The 14,575-nt window shown below is 33.7% G+C and overlaps 1 protein-coding gene across 1 annotated transcript in view; it reads right to left on the reverse strand.

Annotated features, from left to right (window-relative positions):
- LOC128193134 (uncharacterized) overlaps nt 1-14,575 on the reverse strand; it is a 102,456-nt gene that overhangs the window by 73,607 nt on the left and 14,274 nt on the right. Inside the window, exons 18-38 of the mRNA XM_052866408.1 lie at nt 14,373-14,525; nt 14,182-14,257; nt 13,835-13,952; nt 11,805-11,940; nt 11,569-11,678; nt 11,300-11,384; nt 10,873-11,045; nt 10,359-10,498; nt 9,759-9,957; nt 8,733-9,652; nt 8,496-8,623; nt 7,611-7,813; nt 7,261-7,346; nt 6,335-6,412; nt 4,296-4,508; nt 3,525-3,618; nt 3,009-3,157; nt 2,709-2,825; nt 2,264-2,382; nt 1,764-1,913; nt 1,343-1,455 (exon numbers count right to left, since the gene is read on the reverse strand). Of these exons, the coding sequence (XP_052722368.1) occupies nt 1,343-1,455; nt 1,764-1,913; nt 2,264-2,382; nt 2,709-2,825; nt 3,009-3,157; nt 3,525-3,618; nt 4,296-4,508; nt 6,335-6,412; nt 7,261-7,346; nt 7,611-7,813; nt 8,496-8,623; nt 8,733-9,652; nt 9,759-9,957; nt 10,359-10,498; nt 10,873-11,045; nt 11,300-11,384; nt 11,569-11,678; nt 11,805-11,940; nt 13,835-13,952; nt 14,182-14,257; nt 14,373-14,525 (3,560 nt within the window). The remainder of the gene's footprint in view (nt 1-1,342; nt 1,456-1,763; nt 1,914-2,263; nt 2,383-2,708; nt 2,826-3,008; nt 3,158-3,524; nt 3,619-4,295; nt 4,509-6,334; nt 6,413-7,260; nt 7,347-7,610; nt 7,814-8,495; nt 8,624-8,732; nt 9,653-9,758; nt 9,958-10,358; nt 10,499-10,872; nt 11,046-11,299; nt 11,385-11,568; nt 11,679-11,804; nt 11,941-13,834; nt 13,953-14,181; nt 14,258-14,372; nt 14,526-14,575) is intronic.

Here is a 14,575-nt window from a genome sequence, read left to right on the forward strand (position 1 = left end):
ACTACTACATACTATTGTGAAATTATTAAAACATAACAAGAAATCTGACACAAAAAAGAAAAACAGCAGTAAAATCAAAGAATTAACAAAAAAAAAAAATTAATAACACACGACTGAAAATTTTGCATCGTTACAAAAATTTTCTAACTACTAACTTGTTGGAAAAATATTACACATTTACCAAAAATACGTTAAAAAATATTTTTGAGTAAACCAAAAAAAAATGTATATATATTTTTATAGAAATATACAAATTGAAATGAAAAAATGTTTTTAAAAAAAAATACCAACTCTAACATTACCCTTTTTAGTTCAATTTTAAAGAGAACCTGTCTCCAATCTTACATTTTAAAATATATTTTGAAAAAAAGTTTAGTTTCACCTCTCTAGATATTGTGTCAAATGTGAAGCCAGATATACATATCTATAAAGTGTACTCTTTCTTTTTTTATCTTAATGTTTGTACCTGATTTCACTAATACATGTGTTAGATTTATATTACAAGCAGTAATAGACCATAGGTATACATCATCACTAACAGTTCCTTGGTAGACGGGATGGTACAAAGTTCTACCAAAATTCACAAGACCAGTAATATCAAATAATGATACCCTGTTGAGTTTAAATTGTCAAATCCAGTAATATAATACCCCAGAATACTCGGGGTTATCTGTCAAGTCTGGTTCGGGGTTTAATAAAGTCATATCCGGTGTGCTGCAATGCTAATTTGCATCCCAAATTCGTCAAATTTTGTTTATTTTCCTGTTAATATACAATCACATTCAGAAATCAAAGTCCATTTTCCATTCCGGGTCTTTATGTCTAAGCAACCTTCTCATCTTATTTGGTTATACAAAGCAATTCATATTTGAATCATCAAAATTTTTTAAAAATTTGAAATTGCATTATCTGAATTACACGTAAATCCAAACTACTAAAAAAAAATTGTGATATAACTTTCATATAGATTTTGAGAATGATTTTAAAATAAATTCCTTTAATTAATATATCAGACTTAACAAACATTATTACATTTTAACTATGACATATTTGCTTTCTTTTTCAAAAAACTTGGAAATATGATTATAATGAAAAACTCGTAAATATTTACTATTAACATATAACTCAACATACAGTAATAAACTGAAGATACAATGTATGTTTAATTCTTTTCATATTCATTGATTCAAGAAATATCTAGCTCATAATGAAATAAAAAAATATCCCAATAATTTAATTTAACTTTATGTATTTTCATTTTAAAAGATTCTGAAATTATTTCAATAAAACAGAGAACACAGGAGTTAAGAGAGAAGGTTGCTTTGTGGGGCAGGCCATTCACTGCTCTTCAGTCTTGGGGGGGATGTTCCAACCAGAAGTGGTGGTGGGGGCGTTTGGTCCCCAGATGTCTGACATGGTGTTAAACGGATTAAAGGCCTGGCCAGCGTCCATTTCCTGAAACAGTACAGTGTAACCAAGGTGAAATTTCAAATATACTTGACATATAGACATGCACCAGAGTACCAATCTTTCAAAAACGCCTATGTCGGACATGACTAATTTGTAACAGTACTAAAACATCAGTTGAGCATTATTCTTATGCATTTGATAAGAAGAAAATCAAAGATTTCTCTCCCACAACCCAACATTATAATTCAGATGGCATATTAATGAACAGGTACATTAAGTGAAATTTTGTCATGTATATGGTGTATGCATGCAATTTCTTTTCACAAATTATGTATAAAACTTGAGTCCAGTACCTGCAGAGTTCTGGGTGGGGCCGAGTCTGTGGTGGTGGTCTCAGCACCTGTGCTCGCCTGAGGTCCTCCCCAGCCAGAGGTGAAGCTCATCAGAGAGTTCCAGCTGTTGTTGGCACTGTTGGTCAGTGTGCTCCACAGACTGTTTGGGCCCTGAGGTACAGACAGAGAGAAAACAGTAATGCATGTAATACAGGGGGCCTTTAAAAAGAATAGAGTTTGACTAATTACATGATGGTAACTAAAGAAGTATCAGGTATGCAAAATTTAATGATTTTAAGTACTAATGTTCTTTTTCAATCTTACACACAAGCTTGAAAACATTAGCAGACCCATAGATATATAATAACGGCAATCTTATATCCCTCCCCTGACCAATTTGCCCAAGGAGATAATAAAATCATTATAAACAGAAAAACAACGGATAATTATACAAGTGCAATACATGTTATATTTCAGTGCACCCTAACTAGCCAATGTTATACTGAGTACAAGTAACTTACCTGTAGTGATGCAGGGGTATCAGGTCCAGCAGGCCATTTAGCTGACATGGGGTTGTATTCATTGTCCCACAGACTCTCACTGCCCACTGGGGGGACGTCAAAGCCTGGCCACTCCTCTCCTACAAAGAGACAACATGTCTGACTTCAATATTTTTGGAAATGTCACACAATTCTCCTATTAGCATACAATTTCAGTCAAAACAGTAATCCTAAAATGTTCACTCCCAAAACATATGTGAAGACAGAAATTCTTTATAGTAAAATTGACAATACATGTAATGTTCTTCTATTGATAAATGGAATACATAAGCTGTCATAACACTATTAAATTGCTCTTATGAATTTTCTAAAAAGTGGAATTGCCATAGTTAAACTGTATCTCAATTTCTTAAAATTTGGAATTGATATAGAATAACATTTATCGAGGGAAGTACCATCCACATACCTTGCATCACCCTTCGTCGGTGTTCCTGCAGCCTGATTCGTCGCTCCTGTTGGAGTCTCTGCATCATGGTCTGAGGGGCCTCGTAACCAGGGGCACTTGTGTAGTTCATAAAGTTACCTGTAAAAATTGATAAATAAAGAATACACCCCTATACTACATCACACAGGGCTAGTTGTGTAGTTTAAAAATTGGTTTTGAAAATTAATGAAGCTTAGAAATAAAGAATAAACCCTCAAACTCTTTAACAAAACAAAAATCACAAAAACTCTGATCTATAAAGAGCATAAATAAGCTTGTTACCAGAGAAAGGACCATCAGCGGGGGCAAATGGATCAGCGGGCACGTCCGGGGCTACATGGGGGCTGCTCGGGGTGGATGTGGGCAGGATGGTCTCAGATGTAGACACACGATTGGTTTCCTGAATAGTCTGAAGTCCAAAGCTTCCAAGCCTGTTTAAGAATAAAGATCATTTGTTCAATCCCTTGGTTGTTACAGATAATTATTTTATACTCTGATCAAATAAAACTAATGAAAAGATTGGTTAAACAATTGTTGACTAGAAATACAGGTAAACTGTTCATTCGTAGAGTTATAATGCTGTTATTTTACATTGCAGGAGACTTAAAATGATTTGAAAAAACTATTACTCCTCATATTCATTTTAAATAAATCTCTATTTACAGATCAAATCAGTTATTTCTAAAAATTTCTTAAAGTGCTGTACCTTATGCAAAGAATAAATGCATTTTCATAATTGGATGTGTTTGACACCATTGAGATTTTTACAGACGGTTCATTACTGTTCGGCAATCTTACACTGAGTCTGGGGTGGTGGGTGGGGTGGCATTCCAAACATTGCGTCCTTTTCCAGATCCCACTGGGGCAGCTCTAGCCTTGGTTCCAATCGCACCTGTCATAGAAATATCATTACCACTTAATTCCTCATATGGAAGAAAAAGGTTATATTTACATTCAGTGGATATTTCTCCTTATTATTGATTTGAAGATCTGTGATGTTCTATGTTCAATAACACAAGTCAAACCTGATCACAGTGTATGGGCACACATAAATGTCATCACAAATTTTGAATAGATCATTATAGTTAGATTTAATGAAACCTACAAACTTACTTCACCATTTGATAAATAATTGTTAAATCATAACTATTCTATCTCAAAAAAGAGTTTTCCTTGCCTCACAGTTTTTGTCACTATATTTTTACCCACAAAAGTGGGTTAAATATCATGGGTTTTTTTTGGCTGTTTTATCTATTATTCATATCCCTCACAAAGAGCATATATAATGGCTTTAAAGCGAAAATACAAAATTAATTCATACAATTAAACATTGAAATAAATATAAGCACTGAATACTTGTTTTTCAATATCCGTCCTGTAACACACCATGCTGTGCAGACAAATATCATGACATGTTAATGTATGGTATTCAATTTGTCTGCACAGCCTAGTGTGTTATAGGACCGATGATATCAGGAAATAAGCATTGAATGTTTCAATAGAAACTTTTTTTAATCCTCTTTCTTACAATGAAATAAACTTAAAGTGGCCACAACGATAAGCCTTTACCTGGAAGATTTTCTGGGGTGACTCCTGGGAAGGTATGGCTACGACGAGGCTCTTTGCTTTTTCCATTCTCATTGCTATTCACGATATCGCTGTAGCTGCTGGACCGAGAACTTCCGGAGAGGAGATCTGGGCCAGTTCCGTTCGGGGTAATGTTCTTTCCATGTTTCTGGGCAAATCGGGCTGTCTGTTGGGCAAGTTCACTCAAGTCTTCATCTGGAAAAGAAATTTACACTGAAAATATGGACTTGTCACTTTTGTTCTTATGGATTTTTTTTTCAAACCTTATCATTCTTGTATTTTCCAAAATTATTTTTTCTCAAAATAAATTGAGAATTTAGTACTCAGACATCTTACAGAATTTAATGATTAATGCTATAGATAAAAAAAAGATATTCTTATGCAACTATTTGTTTGATTAACCAGTCTTATTTAAAATCTGAAACTAATTCAAAAGATGGTATAGTCCAGTGGGCAATGGAAATGTCTTTAGCCAAAGCAGGTGTGTACCATGGATACAACATCTAAATGTTGTAGGTATCAGGTATACGTGGGCAGTGAAACCAAATACTCAATCCCTTTACCACATGGAGTAAAGAATGAAAATAGAGGCATAAATTTACATGCAAAGTGAAAGTAAAGATAAACTGACTGCATACTGTGGAATCATTAGATTTCGTGGTGGCTCAATTTTCGTGGAATTCGTGGGTACCTCTCATCCACGAATTAATATCCTCCACACTTAAAATAAATTAGAGTAATAAAGTCATATTTCCTTTGTAGGTTTTAGAGAATACACGAAATTACGTCCCCACGAACTTGTAAAATTTAAGCAATCCACGAAAATTGACCCCCACGAAATTTAATGATTCCACAGTAATACTTGAACATCATTTATTAGACCAAGTTTTATGAATGTATAGAATATTTCATGTTGCTTTAAAAACATGCAGCTTGCTGCATGCATTAACATGAGCAACTGCAAAAAGATTCCTTAAAAAGCAAAAAAAATTTTGACAAAGCCAATTCAAATATAAAAGCATACATTCAAAACACTAAAAAAAAATGAGTACATTATTCACTGCAAGAAAAAGAAGGGAAAAGATCATTCAGCTAGCCATCAAAGCCCGGTCACAGAAGGAAAACAGAGAGCGTTTATACAAGTGGATTAATACTGGCTTAGAAGTGGTTACTTACCAATCATATGACTATTTCATATTCCAGAGAAATAAAGATATTTCAGAGAGGAAGCTAGCTAGTGAGTAAGCAAAAGAACCCTCCTGTTCAAATAATTCTAACACTGAAGTCTATGCTGAATTCTTTTATTTCAATAAAGTAAAAGATTAAAAACTGACCGAAATTAAATTGGTTAATAATATTCATTTGTTTTTTAAAATCACAAATTTTGAAAGGCTCATCATTTGATTTTCTCTTAAGCTGATTGGGGGGGGGGGGGTTAATACTTGTACCAGGTAATGTACAATTGATTTTTAATTCTTATCTTAACATTTATCAACCAAATCCCCTATGAAATTTTATACATGTATTTTAACATGTCTGTTGATGCTTATATTTCAGAAGGAAAAATTAATCCCAACTTTAAACCATCTTTAATCACATATAACAAAATTTAAAGTAATTGAAAACCATAAAATAATTAATCTAGCTTTTTTGATGTTAGAAGAAAAGGACAGAGCAATTGGTAAGGTTCTGATTTCATGGTTTAGATCATTTGAACATTTTTCAGTATAATATGCCATTCCTGATTTGTGGTGGCAAAGAAAATCCCTGGGAACAGAAATTAATAAATTCAATAATATCCCCATTTACATTGATGCTTTTACAGCAAGGAAAAAATAATACAGAAAGAAAAAGGGGAGAAGGGGAGGTGGGGGTGTGTTTCCATTGATGTACCAGCCCATGCCAATTTTTAATCAATCAAATTCTGTAAGTTTATGTATTGGAATTAACAGAGACTTCAGATAGCAATATGGGGTGTGCAGTTGAAAGGTCACTAGAGTAAAACAACTATGAGAGCTAACCAGGGGAGTTGACAGGCATGTCCCAGTTAGGAATCGGCTCATCCTGGCTACCGCGGCTGTCAGAACTTTCCGAGTCACCTAGACAACAACGAAAACATGCAGTGACAACATGCAACTTCTTGCAACAACAACTGACAACAACAATAGAGTACTCAGCACAATAAGTTATCTGTGAAAATGAGGTTAATTTTTTTTAATGGAAATAAAGCTACTAAACTACTGATGACAAATCACGCAAAATGGCATGAAACAGAAGAATTTGAAGACAGAAACAGCAGTAAAGTTAAAATAAAAATGTGATGTCCCTGGAATTCACATACTGTTTATTTCTGCAAAAGGCAGAGATCATATCAAACTATGACAAAAAGGAACTTTAACATAACTTTTGTGGCTGTTGTTATTTCTTTTTTGATTTACCTTATTATAGAACCAAGCATCAATACAAACAAAAAACAATGTGACATTAAATTATTTTAAAAAAAATGTTAAACATTATGTCAAAGTCCCTTTTAAAATTGACATTAAAAATACAATAACAATATGACAATTTTCCAAAGAAATGTGCAACAATAGAATTAACATTAATATTTATTTCTGCTGTGAAATGCATGGTGTATGTATGATATCCACATTTCTAGGAAAAGGATCTCTGTTTATTATGTTTTGGAAGGGGGAGGGGGTCTAAACAGAGAAGTTTTAATATATATCATCAGGAGATGGGTACTAAGGGCAATGAAAAATCTACATACATTGGAAACTCATACCAAAATAACTACTAGAATCTAAAAGGAAACAAATAGGTGATAAAAATTAAAACACTGTGGTAGAAAATCAGAGTGACAGAAACAAAAACAAACAACAATGACAGAAAGCTGAAAATTGATGTTTAATTCTGTAAGCTGATATAGTGGTCCATTTACTAGTACCTTTCAAGGACTGAAGTTTCAGGGCCTTTTTCTTGGATTTTTCCTTCTTCTCTAGTTTTTCCATATCATACGGCAATTCCAAAGAACTGTGTAAAACAAAGCATGTGTCAAAATAAGTACAATTCATTTAGGAGATATATGCTGAAACTAAAAGAATATAATTTCTTTTTGTCTGATTTATTTTATTTACGCAAAGTGTCTCAATAAACATAAAATCTCCTTCTATTTTTTAGAGAACAACAGTACTGTTATTTAAAAGAAAACACCAAAGAACATCATTGTTGGACTATCTTAATAATAAGTCCCCCATGCTTCCTTCAGACTCTGCCCTAATAGTAAAAATATTTTACTCAGGGTGGAATATGTCTCCTCCGTAAACATCCTTCGACTTGCTCTTGATGCGTTTGTGACCTTTGGATTTGGAGGTCAACTCAAAGTCGGCATCATCTATGGTGCTGTCATAATGTCCGGTGGTTTTGACGATTCGTGGTTTAGATTTTTTGGGTTTGGGTTGGTGCTGGGGTTCGGGAGTGGAGTCTCGTGCACTGGAGCTCTGAATAAAAAAAAACACATTCAACAGAATCAGTCTTTGACACAAATATCCAGAATTGCTAAACAGGGTTTAATTTAATACCACAAGGTATTCATTAAAATATGTTTGAAATAATTATGTGAATTGTGTACAAATACTCAATGACATGGAAATTTTTCTTTATTTGTTTATTTCGACAGGTTTTTTTTTAGTAAAATTAACTAAAAAGTAAATAATTGTTCTGTTCTTATCCCATTGCGCAACTTGTTGCAAAGGAGATATAGCATTGCTGCTGTGCGTGTGTGTTATATCTACTTCAGTTTGTTAAGTGGCAAGAAATTAAATTCATTCGATTTACATCGAATTTTGGGCAGTTTTTCCTGTATTACTAAAAATGGAACTAGTCCAGTTATAAGAAGAAGAATACTTGTGTCATATTTCATTTTATTTTTTTTCTAATCTAAGTTATAGGCATATATGCTTAATGTATGCTTAATTTATGCCCTGTCTTACCACAAAACATTTTGGTCTCCTCAATTGCATTAACATGACTGTTTATTACTAAATAATGCATCTCCCAAAATATAATTTATTTCGCTAGGGGATGCTCTGCTTAGCTGTGCTCTTGTATATTTGCAATATATTGCAGAATATCGCAATATGGTTTTCGCTGGCAATACCCAAATCTAGAAATAGATGATACCTTCTCCTCAATTTCTCCAACAGAAGATTCAGTGGAAGTGGACGATGTTTCATCATCAACACTTGCTTGAGTCATGTATCGGGGGAGTTCTGGTCTGTTTCTGTTCTTCTTACGATTCTTCATCTTAGCTGTAAAATAAGTTCAGACATTAATTTAGGGAAAAAACATGAATGATCAATTTCTGGGAGCCAAACCACTATTCTTTTCACGATTTCTGTTCATTTAAAAAATACATACCTTCATTCATTTCTGATTTTGCATCCTCCAAAAGGATTAAATCGTCCAATCCTGAAGAAGTGGTGGTCTTGTGGGAGTTTTTGTACACCTTATCACTGGTTTCACTGCTTGTCTGACGACTGTACTGTGAGAGACTGGTATCGTTCTGCTTGGTCTCGGGGTGACCTCCATTGTAACCTTCACCTTGAGAGGTTACAAACTCGGTCGAGTGTTGTCTGCGTGCTGCCTTTTTGTTCCTAGTTTTCTGTGTAATGTTGGATTTCTCGGATTCCTGGTTGGCGGATACTCGCTCATCAGCCGATTTGTTCTTCGGCACCTGCTGGGACTGAAATGGTTCTTCTTTGACTGGTTCTGCCTTCTCTACCTTAGATTTCTTATTATTGCTGGATCTTGATGGTTTAGAAGCAAATAACCTCTTAAAAATTTTGAGAAGAGTACTACCAAAGGATTCCTTCTGACTTCTGTGTTCCACATGACCATTGCTTAAGTTGATCACTGCTTTGGTAGTCACATTATTATTTTGAGAGAGAGAGGGTGGTACTTGCGTAACTTTCGTAGGAAGGGATGGAGTTTGTGTTGATGTAATTCCTGCCACTTGTTTGAGATCAAATATTTTACTTTTGTCAAAAGCTTGTGTCGCATTACTATACTTGATCTTCCTTCGAATAATATCTGCCACGAATATTCTATCAGCTTCAAAATATGCTGCCACAAGAATGCAGAATAGTAGAAAAGCCATGACACAGGTTATTGAGTAGTATAAAACTGGTTCCCAATTAGGGCGGGGGAGAGCGGAGGAACAACGAGAGAGAGTGTGTGGGGGGATAGTAGCCTGCAGGGTGTAGTTAGCTACAGGTCCTAAGCTGCTGTGTATAGTTAAAATTCTTCGTATTCTGGACATTGTAAAATCGGGGGTAAACCTGAAAAGCAAAAACATTCATTAGACTTTTCACTGCTAGACATGTTAGTATAAACTCAAAATATTAACTACAAACACATGGTTCATTAAACACCTATCAGACTTACGCTATGTCTATTTTTCGACTGGTGTTGGGTAGCATCTCGTATCCCTCACAATCTAAAACTCGGAAACCATAGCCCTCACAGGGCGATCCATTTATGCTATAGCTGTGTATGAAGAAAGGGAGTTCCCCTGTGTTTTTGAGAGTAAAAGATCTTCTGACTGTAAAATTGGGTACCATTGTATTCTTTGCTTGCTTCTTTTCTGCAAAGCAAACATTAATGTTATTTTTAAACACATCATACAAAAAGGAAGAGACACATCAGGTTTTCATATTCTTTTAACATTGAATAATAAAATTCTGATGTTGATATGAAAATTTGCACTAAATCTTGTTATACATGTATTTATTGACTATTTATGAAAAATTCTATTCATCCATTGCATTCAAACCAAACAACTGTTAAGTTACTTCACTTTTTCATGATGATAGAATTACAGATCATTTCTCATGTACAATCTCAATAAATTTTCTGTTTTTAGGATCAAACTAGATGCACATGCCAATTTTTCAGGATCGTATATGCTGATCCATATTTTTGATCCCTTCCACTGACAAGACATGTGGAGGGCTCGTACACGTGTGCGACACTCGTGCCACTTACTATCACAGTTTTTGAGGTGTTTCTCGGTGATATCAAACTGTAATGGAATGGCAGAGCCTGGTCTCTTGTTGCTGAGCTTCATCTCGCCTCTACCTCCCTGGCCTTGTACAACTATTGCATCTATTATTGTTAAATTATTCCTAAAAAGAATAAAAATTCAAGCATTTCAATATTTCATTTTCAGAAATACATATTACAAACATATTACAAAATCAATTCCCACACTTCTATCATTTCCTTTCTCTAAATACACTTGTTTATTTCCATAAAAACTTGAAGCAATAAACGTTTGTATGCATTTATCAATATAAAGTGCTCTTTCAGTCAATGCATCAGCAAAACATTACAGCTGACAGAAAGGATATCAAACAAAATCATTCCAAATAGAGATAAAGAATCCAATAACCTATAAAGCCTGAACGAGACCTCCCACTTTCCCTAGCTAACTTTCCACTGATAGACATGTACAGTATATATCGGTACCCTTACAAAACTCAGAGATAAATGAGCGTACCTGATGAGTATTATAGAAGTTCTAGAAATATCGTCCCTGGGCTGGAACCCCACTCTGACCTTGACCTTCACCCCTGGCTGCAGTATTGTGGCTATGCTCTGTTTGTGGGGCTTGACTCCTAATGAAGTTTCTATGTGTCTCCTAAAACCTGGAACAGGGTTCTGTCGACTCGGCTGTGATTGAAATGAAAGACGTATAGACATTGCAATTTCATACCTAATAAGTGTGAAAATAATGTTAATACAATCAACTTTAAGACAGAGAAGGTCTGTTGCCAAAACTTTATAGGATTCTCTTTAATCTTTAAAACAAGCATTAAATTCTCTCTCTTTTTTAAATTGTTATCCCCCCAAAATTCTAAAACAGCAGTGGATTATTCTTTATTTTCTTTTTTTAAGTTTTCTTTCCCTGTGAACATAATTCTTACGTTGTATTGTTCTAAATCAGGTAAAGTAAAAATGTCCATGTCATCCATTTCTATGGTATCGCCTGGATCCGTAGAAAATCTAAAACTTCAATTTGTTGTAAAAGTTTTATCTGCAGTCAAATTCTAAATTCTAAAAAACAGCTTCGGCATACATCCTACTTACAATACATGTATTTTATTTAGAGCTTAATTAGGTAATATCCTGTTCAATAAAAATAATCCATATAATCATTTAACAAAATATAGAAACACAATAATTTTGCACTCACTTTCTGTATAAGAGATCTGTGATAATCTGTGGGTTGGGATAAAGTGGTAATGGTAAAATTTGGATTAAAACAGGAATATCTCCAGGATTTTCAACAATAAAATCAGATATCTGAAATGAAAACAAACAAGCCAGTGTATTGCCAATTAAAAAGTTTGTCCCAAATATAATCATCTTTCATCCTCTTTTCTAATAATGAAAAAATTAACCCATTAATAAGTTGAAAGAAAAACTTACTGAAATGTTGCCTATTTGAGTCAGTGGAAACTTAATGTGGCACTTTCTGACAAGGGATGGCCAATGAAGATGAGCTTGAGCAGAGTAGAGAAATCCTCGAACTTCATCAGTATCCATTTCTATCGTAACATTAGCACTGCAACAGCACAAGACACAATTCAGCAACATTACATTACACTTCGTGTATGAAATAAGACAAGAGGCCCATGGGCCACAAATCGCTCACCTGAACAATAGTCCTTGTATCATTTTTTTTCGAAAGGTTTATTATGAAGTGAACTCTGAATAAATATTGTAAAACTCATATATTTCAAGATTTTGCCATGTATTAAACAATACATAAAAAGAAGAAACAATTTTATCTTTGGCATGTTTTTATTCATAGTTATTTTACACATCAAATGAGACTGAATTTTAAGCTCTAAAATACCCATTTGCAGTAAAAAAAAATCCCATTTCACTGAAAAAATTGAAAAATATTAGTTAAATAATTAAAAGATGATATTGGCATCTGTTTTGTATTTCAATCATTAAAAGCTTCTTTATTGATTCATCAAATAAAAATACTGCAGGTGTGATGAGGACATTAGGCATGTTAGATTTTGGATTCTCATCGATCATCTGTCTTATAGACTAAACTCAAAAAACATGGTAAGTCTATATATAGTTAATAAAGTCTATCAATGATTCCTACATATATATGTACTTTTTTTCCATAACCATTTTTTATCTTTTGTTCCTTTTTCTTTCCTAACTGTGTGTTTGTGAATCAAAACTTCGTAAAAACTAAGATCCACACCTTTTTGAAGTTGTTTGAATTTATGATCTTTGATCCCGATCACTTGGATCCCAATATGTGAGTAATTGATGTAGGGATCGAAATTCAAAAAAATCAAAAAAACTAATCGATAAACATTACAGATGTATTTCCAGATAATTTAACTATGATCAACTTATCATGGATATTTCTTCTTTTTTTTTTTGAATACTTCTTTTAATAAAAAATGATTTAAACAATTTAGAATCTGCACTTTCTTAGAATGATTGTATAGTAATCTCACAAACTGTAGCATTGTAATTCTTAAAAAGAAGAGTTTAAAAACATTTTCCCATTATATAAGTCTATGTTAAACTTTGAACATATTTTGGAGCCATAGTCCGGGGATCATGGTTTTCACAATTAAGAATCTACACTATCTTAGGGTACTTGTATAGTAATCTCACTAATTTTAACACTGTAGTCCTTGAGAATACATTTTTAAAAACATTTCCCCCATATATTTCTATGTAAAATTTTTCTTTTTTAATCAACTTTGAACCCCTCTTGGGACCCCAGTATTGACCCGGGGATCGCGATTTTTACAATTTAGAATCTTCATTATATATACAAGCTTTGTAAATATTGGCATATCTGGTGCAGTGGTTCTTAAGAAGAAGATTTTTTAAGACACCCACCCAATTTTCGCAGTTTTGCAATTATCTCCCTTTTAAAAAGGGTTGTTCCCTTTATTTTAACAATTTAGAATCCCCTTCCCATAAGGATGCTTTGTACCAAATTTGGTTAAATTTGGCTCAGTGGTTCTAGAGAAGAAGTCAAAAATGTGAAAAGTTTACAGACGGACGGACGGACAATGGAAAACAGGTGTTCAGAAAAGCTCACTTGAACCTTCAGTTCAGGTGAGCTAAAAAGTTATATCATCATTGATATGCTTTTATCCAAATCAAAATATTACAACATGCATCTCCATCTTTAAAGTCTTTAACAAGTAAAAGATATGAACACAACATTGGAATAGCTGACAAATCTAGGGTCAATACATAAAGCCTGCACTACAAAAGGTTTCAATACTCCTAAAGCATACACTATAGGAAGTTCCAAATACAGTATTCGTTACAAATAAGGGATATCTGTACAAACCATTTCGAGACTCATTTTCGGTAAGAAGATCAAAATACAGCATCTATCTACATACAGGAGTCCTAAAGGTTTGTGTACTGGTTATAATACCAAATCACCAAGATATACTCACGTATTTAAACTGGACCTATGAATTGTCCGCCACTTTTGTTGCAGCTTGGAGTATAAGTATCTGTCTGTTTCTATGGCATCTTGAAATAATGCTAGGCCTATCAACCACTGCTGACCAGCTATGGAAAAAATTTATGTTTTTTTAGCAGGTTTAAAAGAATTAACCCATTTTTTAAATGATTTCATTCTCAGAAGTTCGTGGAGTGATTTAACCTTCCTCCTCTAGAATATATGGTTTACAGAATTAACTAAGGTATCTTTGAAATCAGAAATTCATAAGTAAATGCTAGTTAGTGGTTCTTTGTTCATCACAGAAGAAATATTGAAGCAAATATAAACTAAACTTACCAGGTGTATTTGTTGCTAAGCCTACATAACAATCATCTTTACACTCTCTTTTGGCATCAAAATATATTTTTCCAACCTGAAATTTAAAGTTGAGAAAAATACTATTAGTTCAGCATAAAAATGACTGCATTTCATGTACTTCCACAATTTGTGCTAACAAAAGAAGAGAGGAGGTAAACTCCTAAACTTACATTAGTGTGTTTATCTGGAAACAGGAGTATTTTGTCTGTGTTGGGAGGCTGATAATAAAATCTACTGTCTGGTGGCTGGAATGTTACACCTATTACCTCCATCTTATCGCGGAATGTGGAATGAATCTGTAAAACTCGGAAATCCACCATACCCTGAAATACAACATCAAATCATTCACATTTTTTATGGTCATAAAAGATCA

The sequence above is a fragment of the Crassostrea angulata genome, chromosome 7 (assembly GCF_025612915.1).
Source record: "Crassostrea angulata isolate pt1a10 chromosome 7, ASM2561291v2, whole genome shotgun sequence".
Classification (NCBI taxonomy): domain Eukaryota; kingdom Metazoa; phylum Mollusca; class Bivalvia; order Ostreida; family Ostreidae; genus Magallana; species Magallana angulata.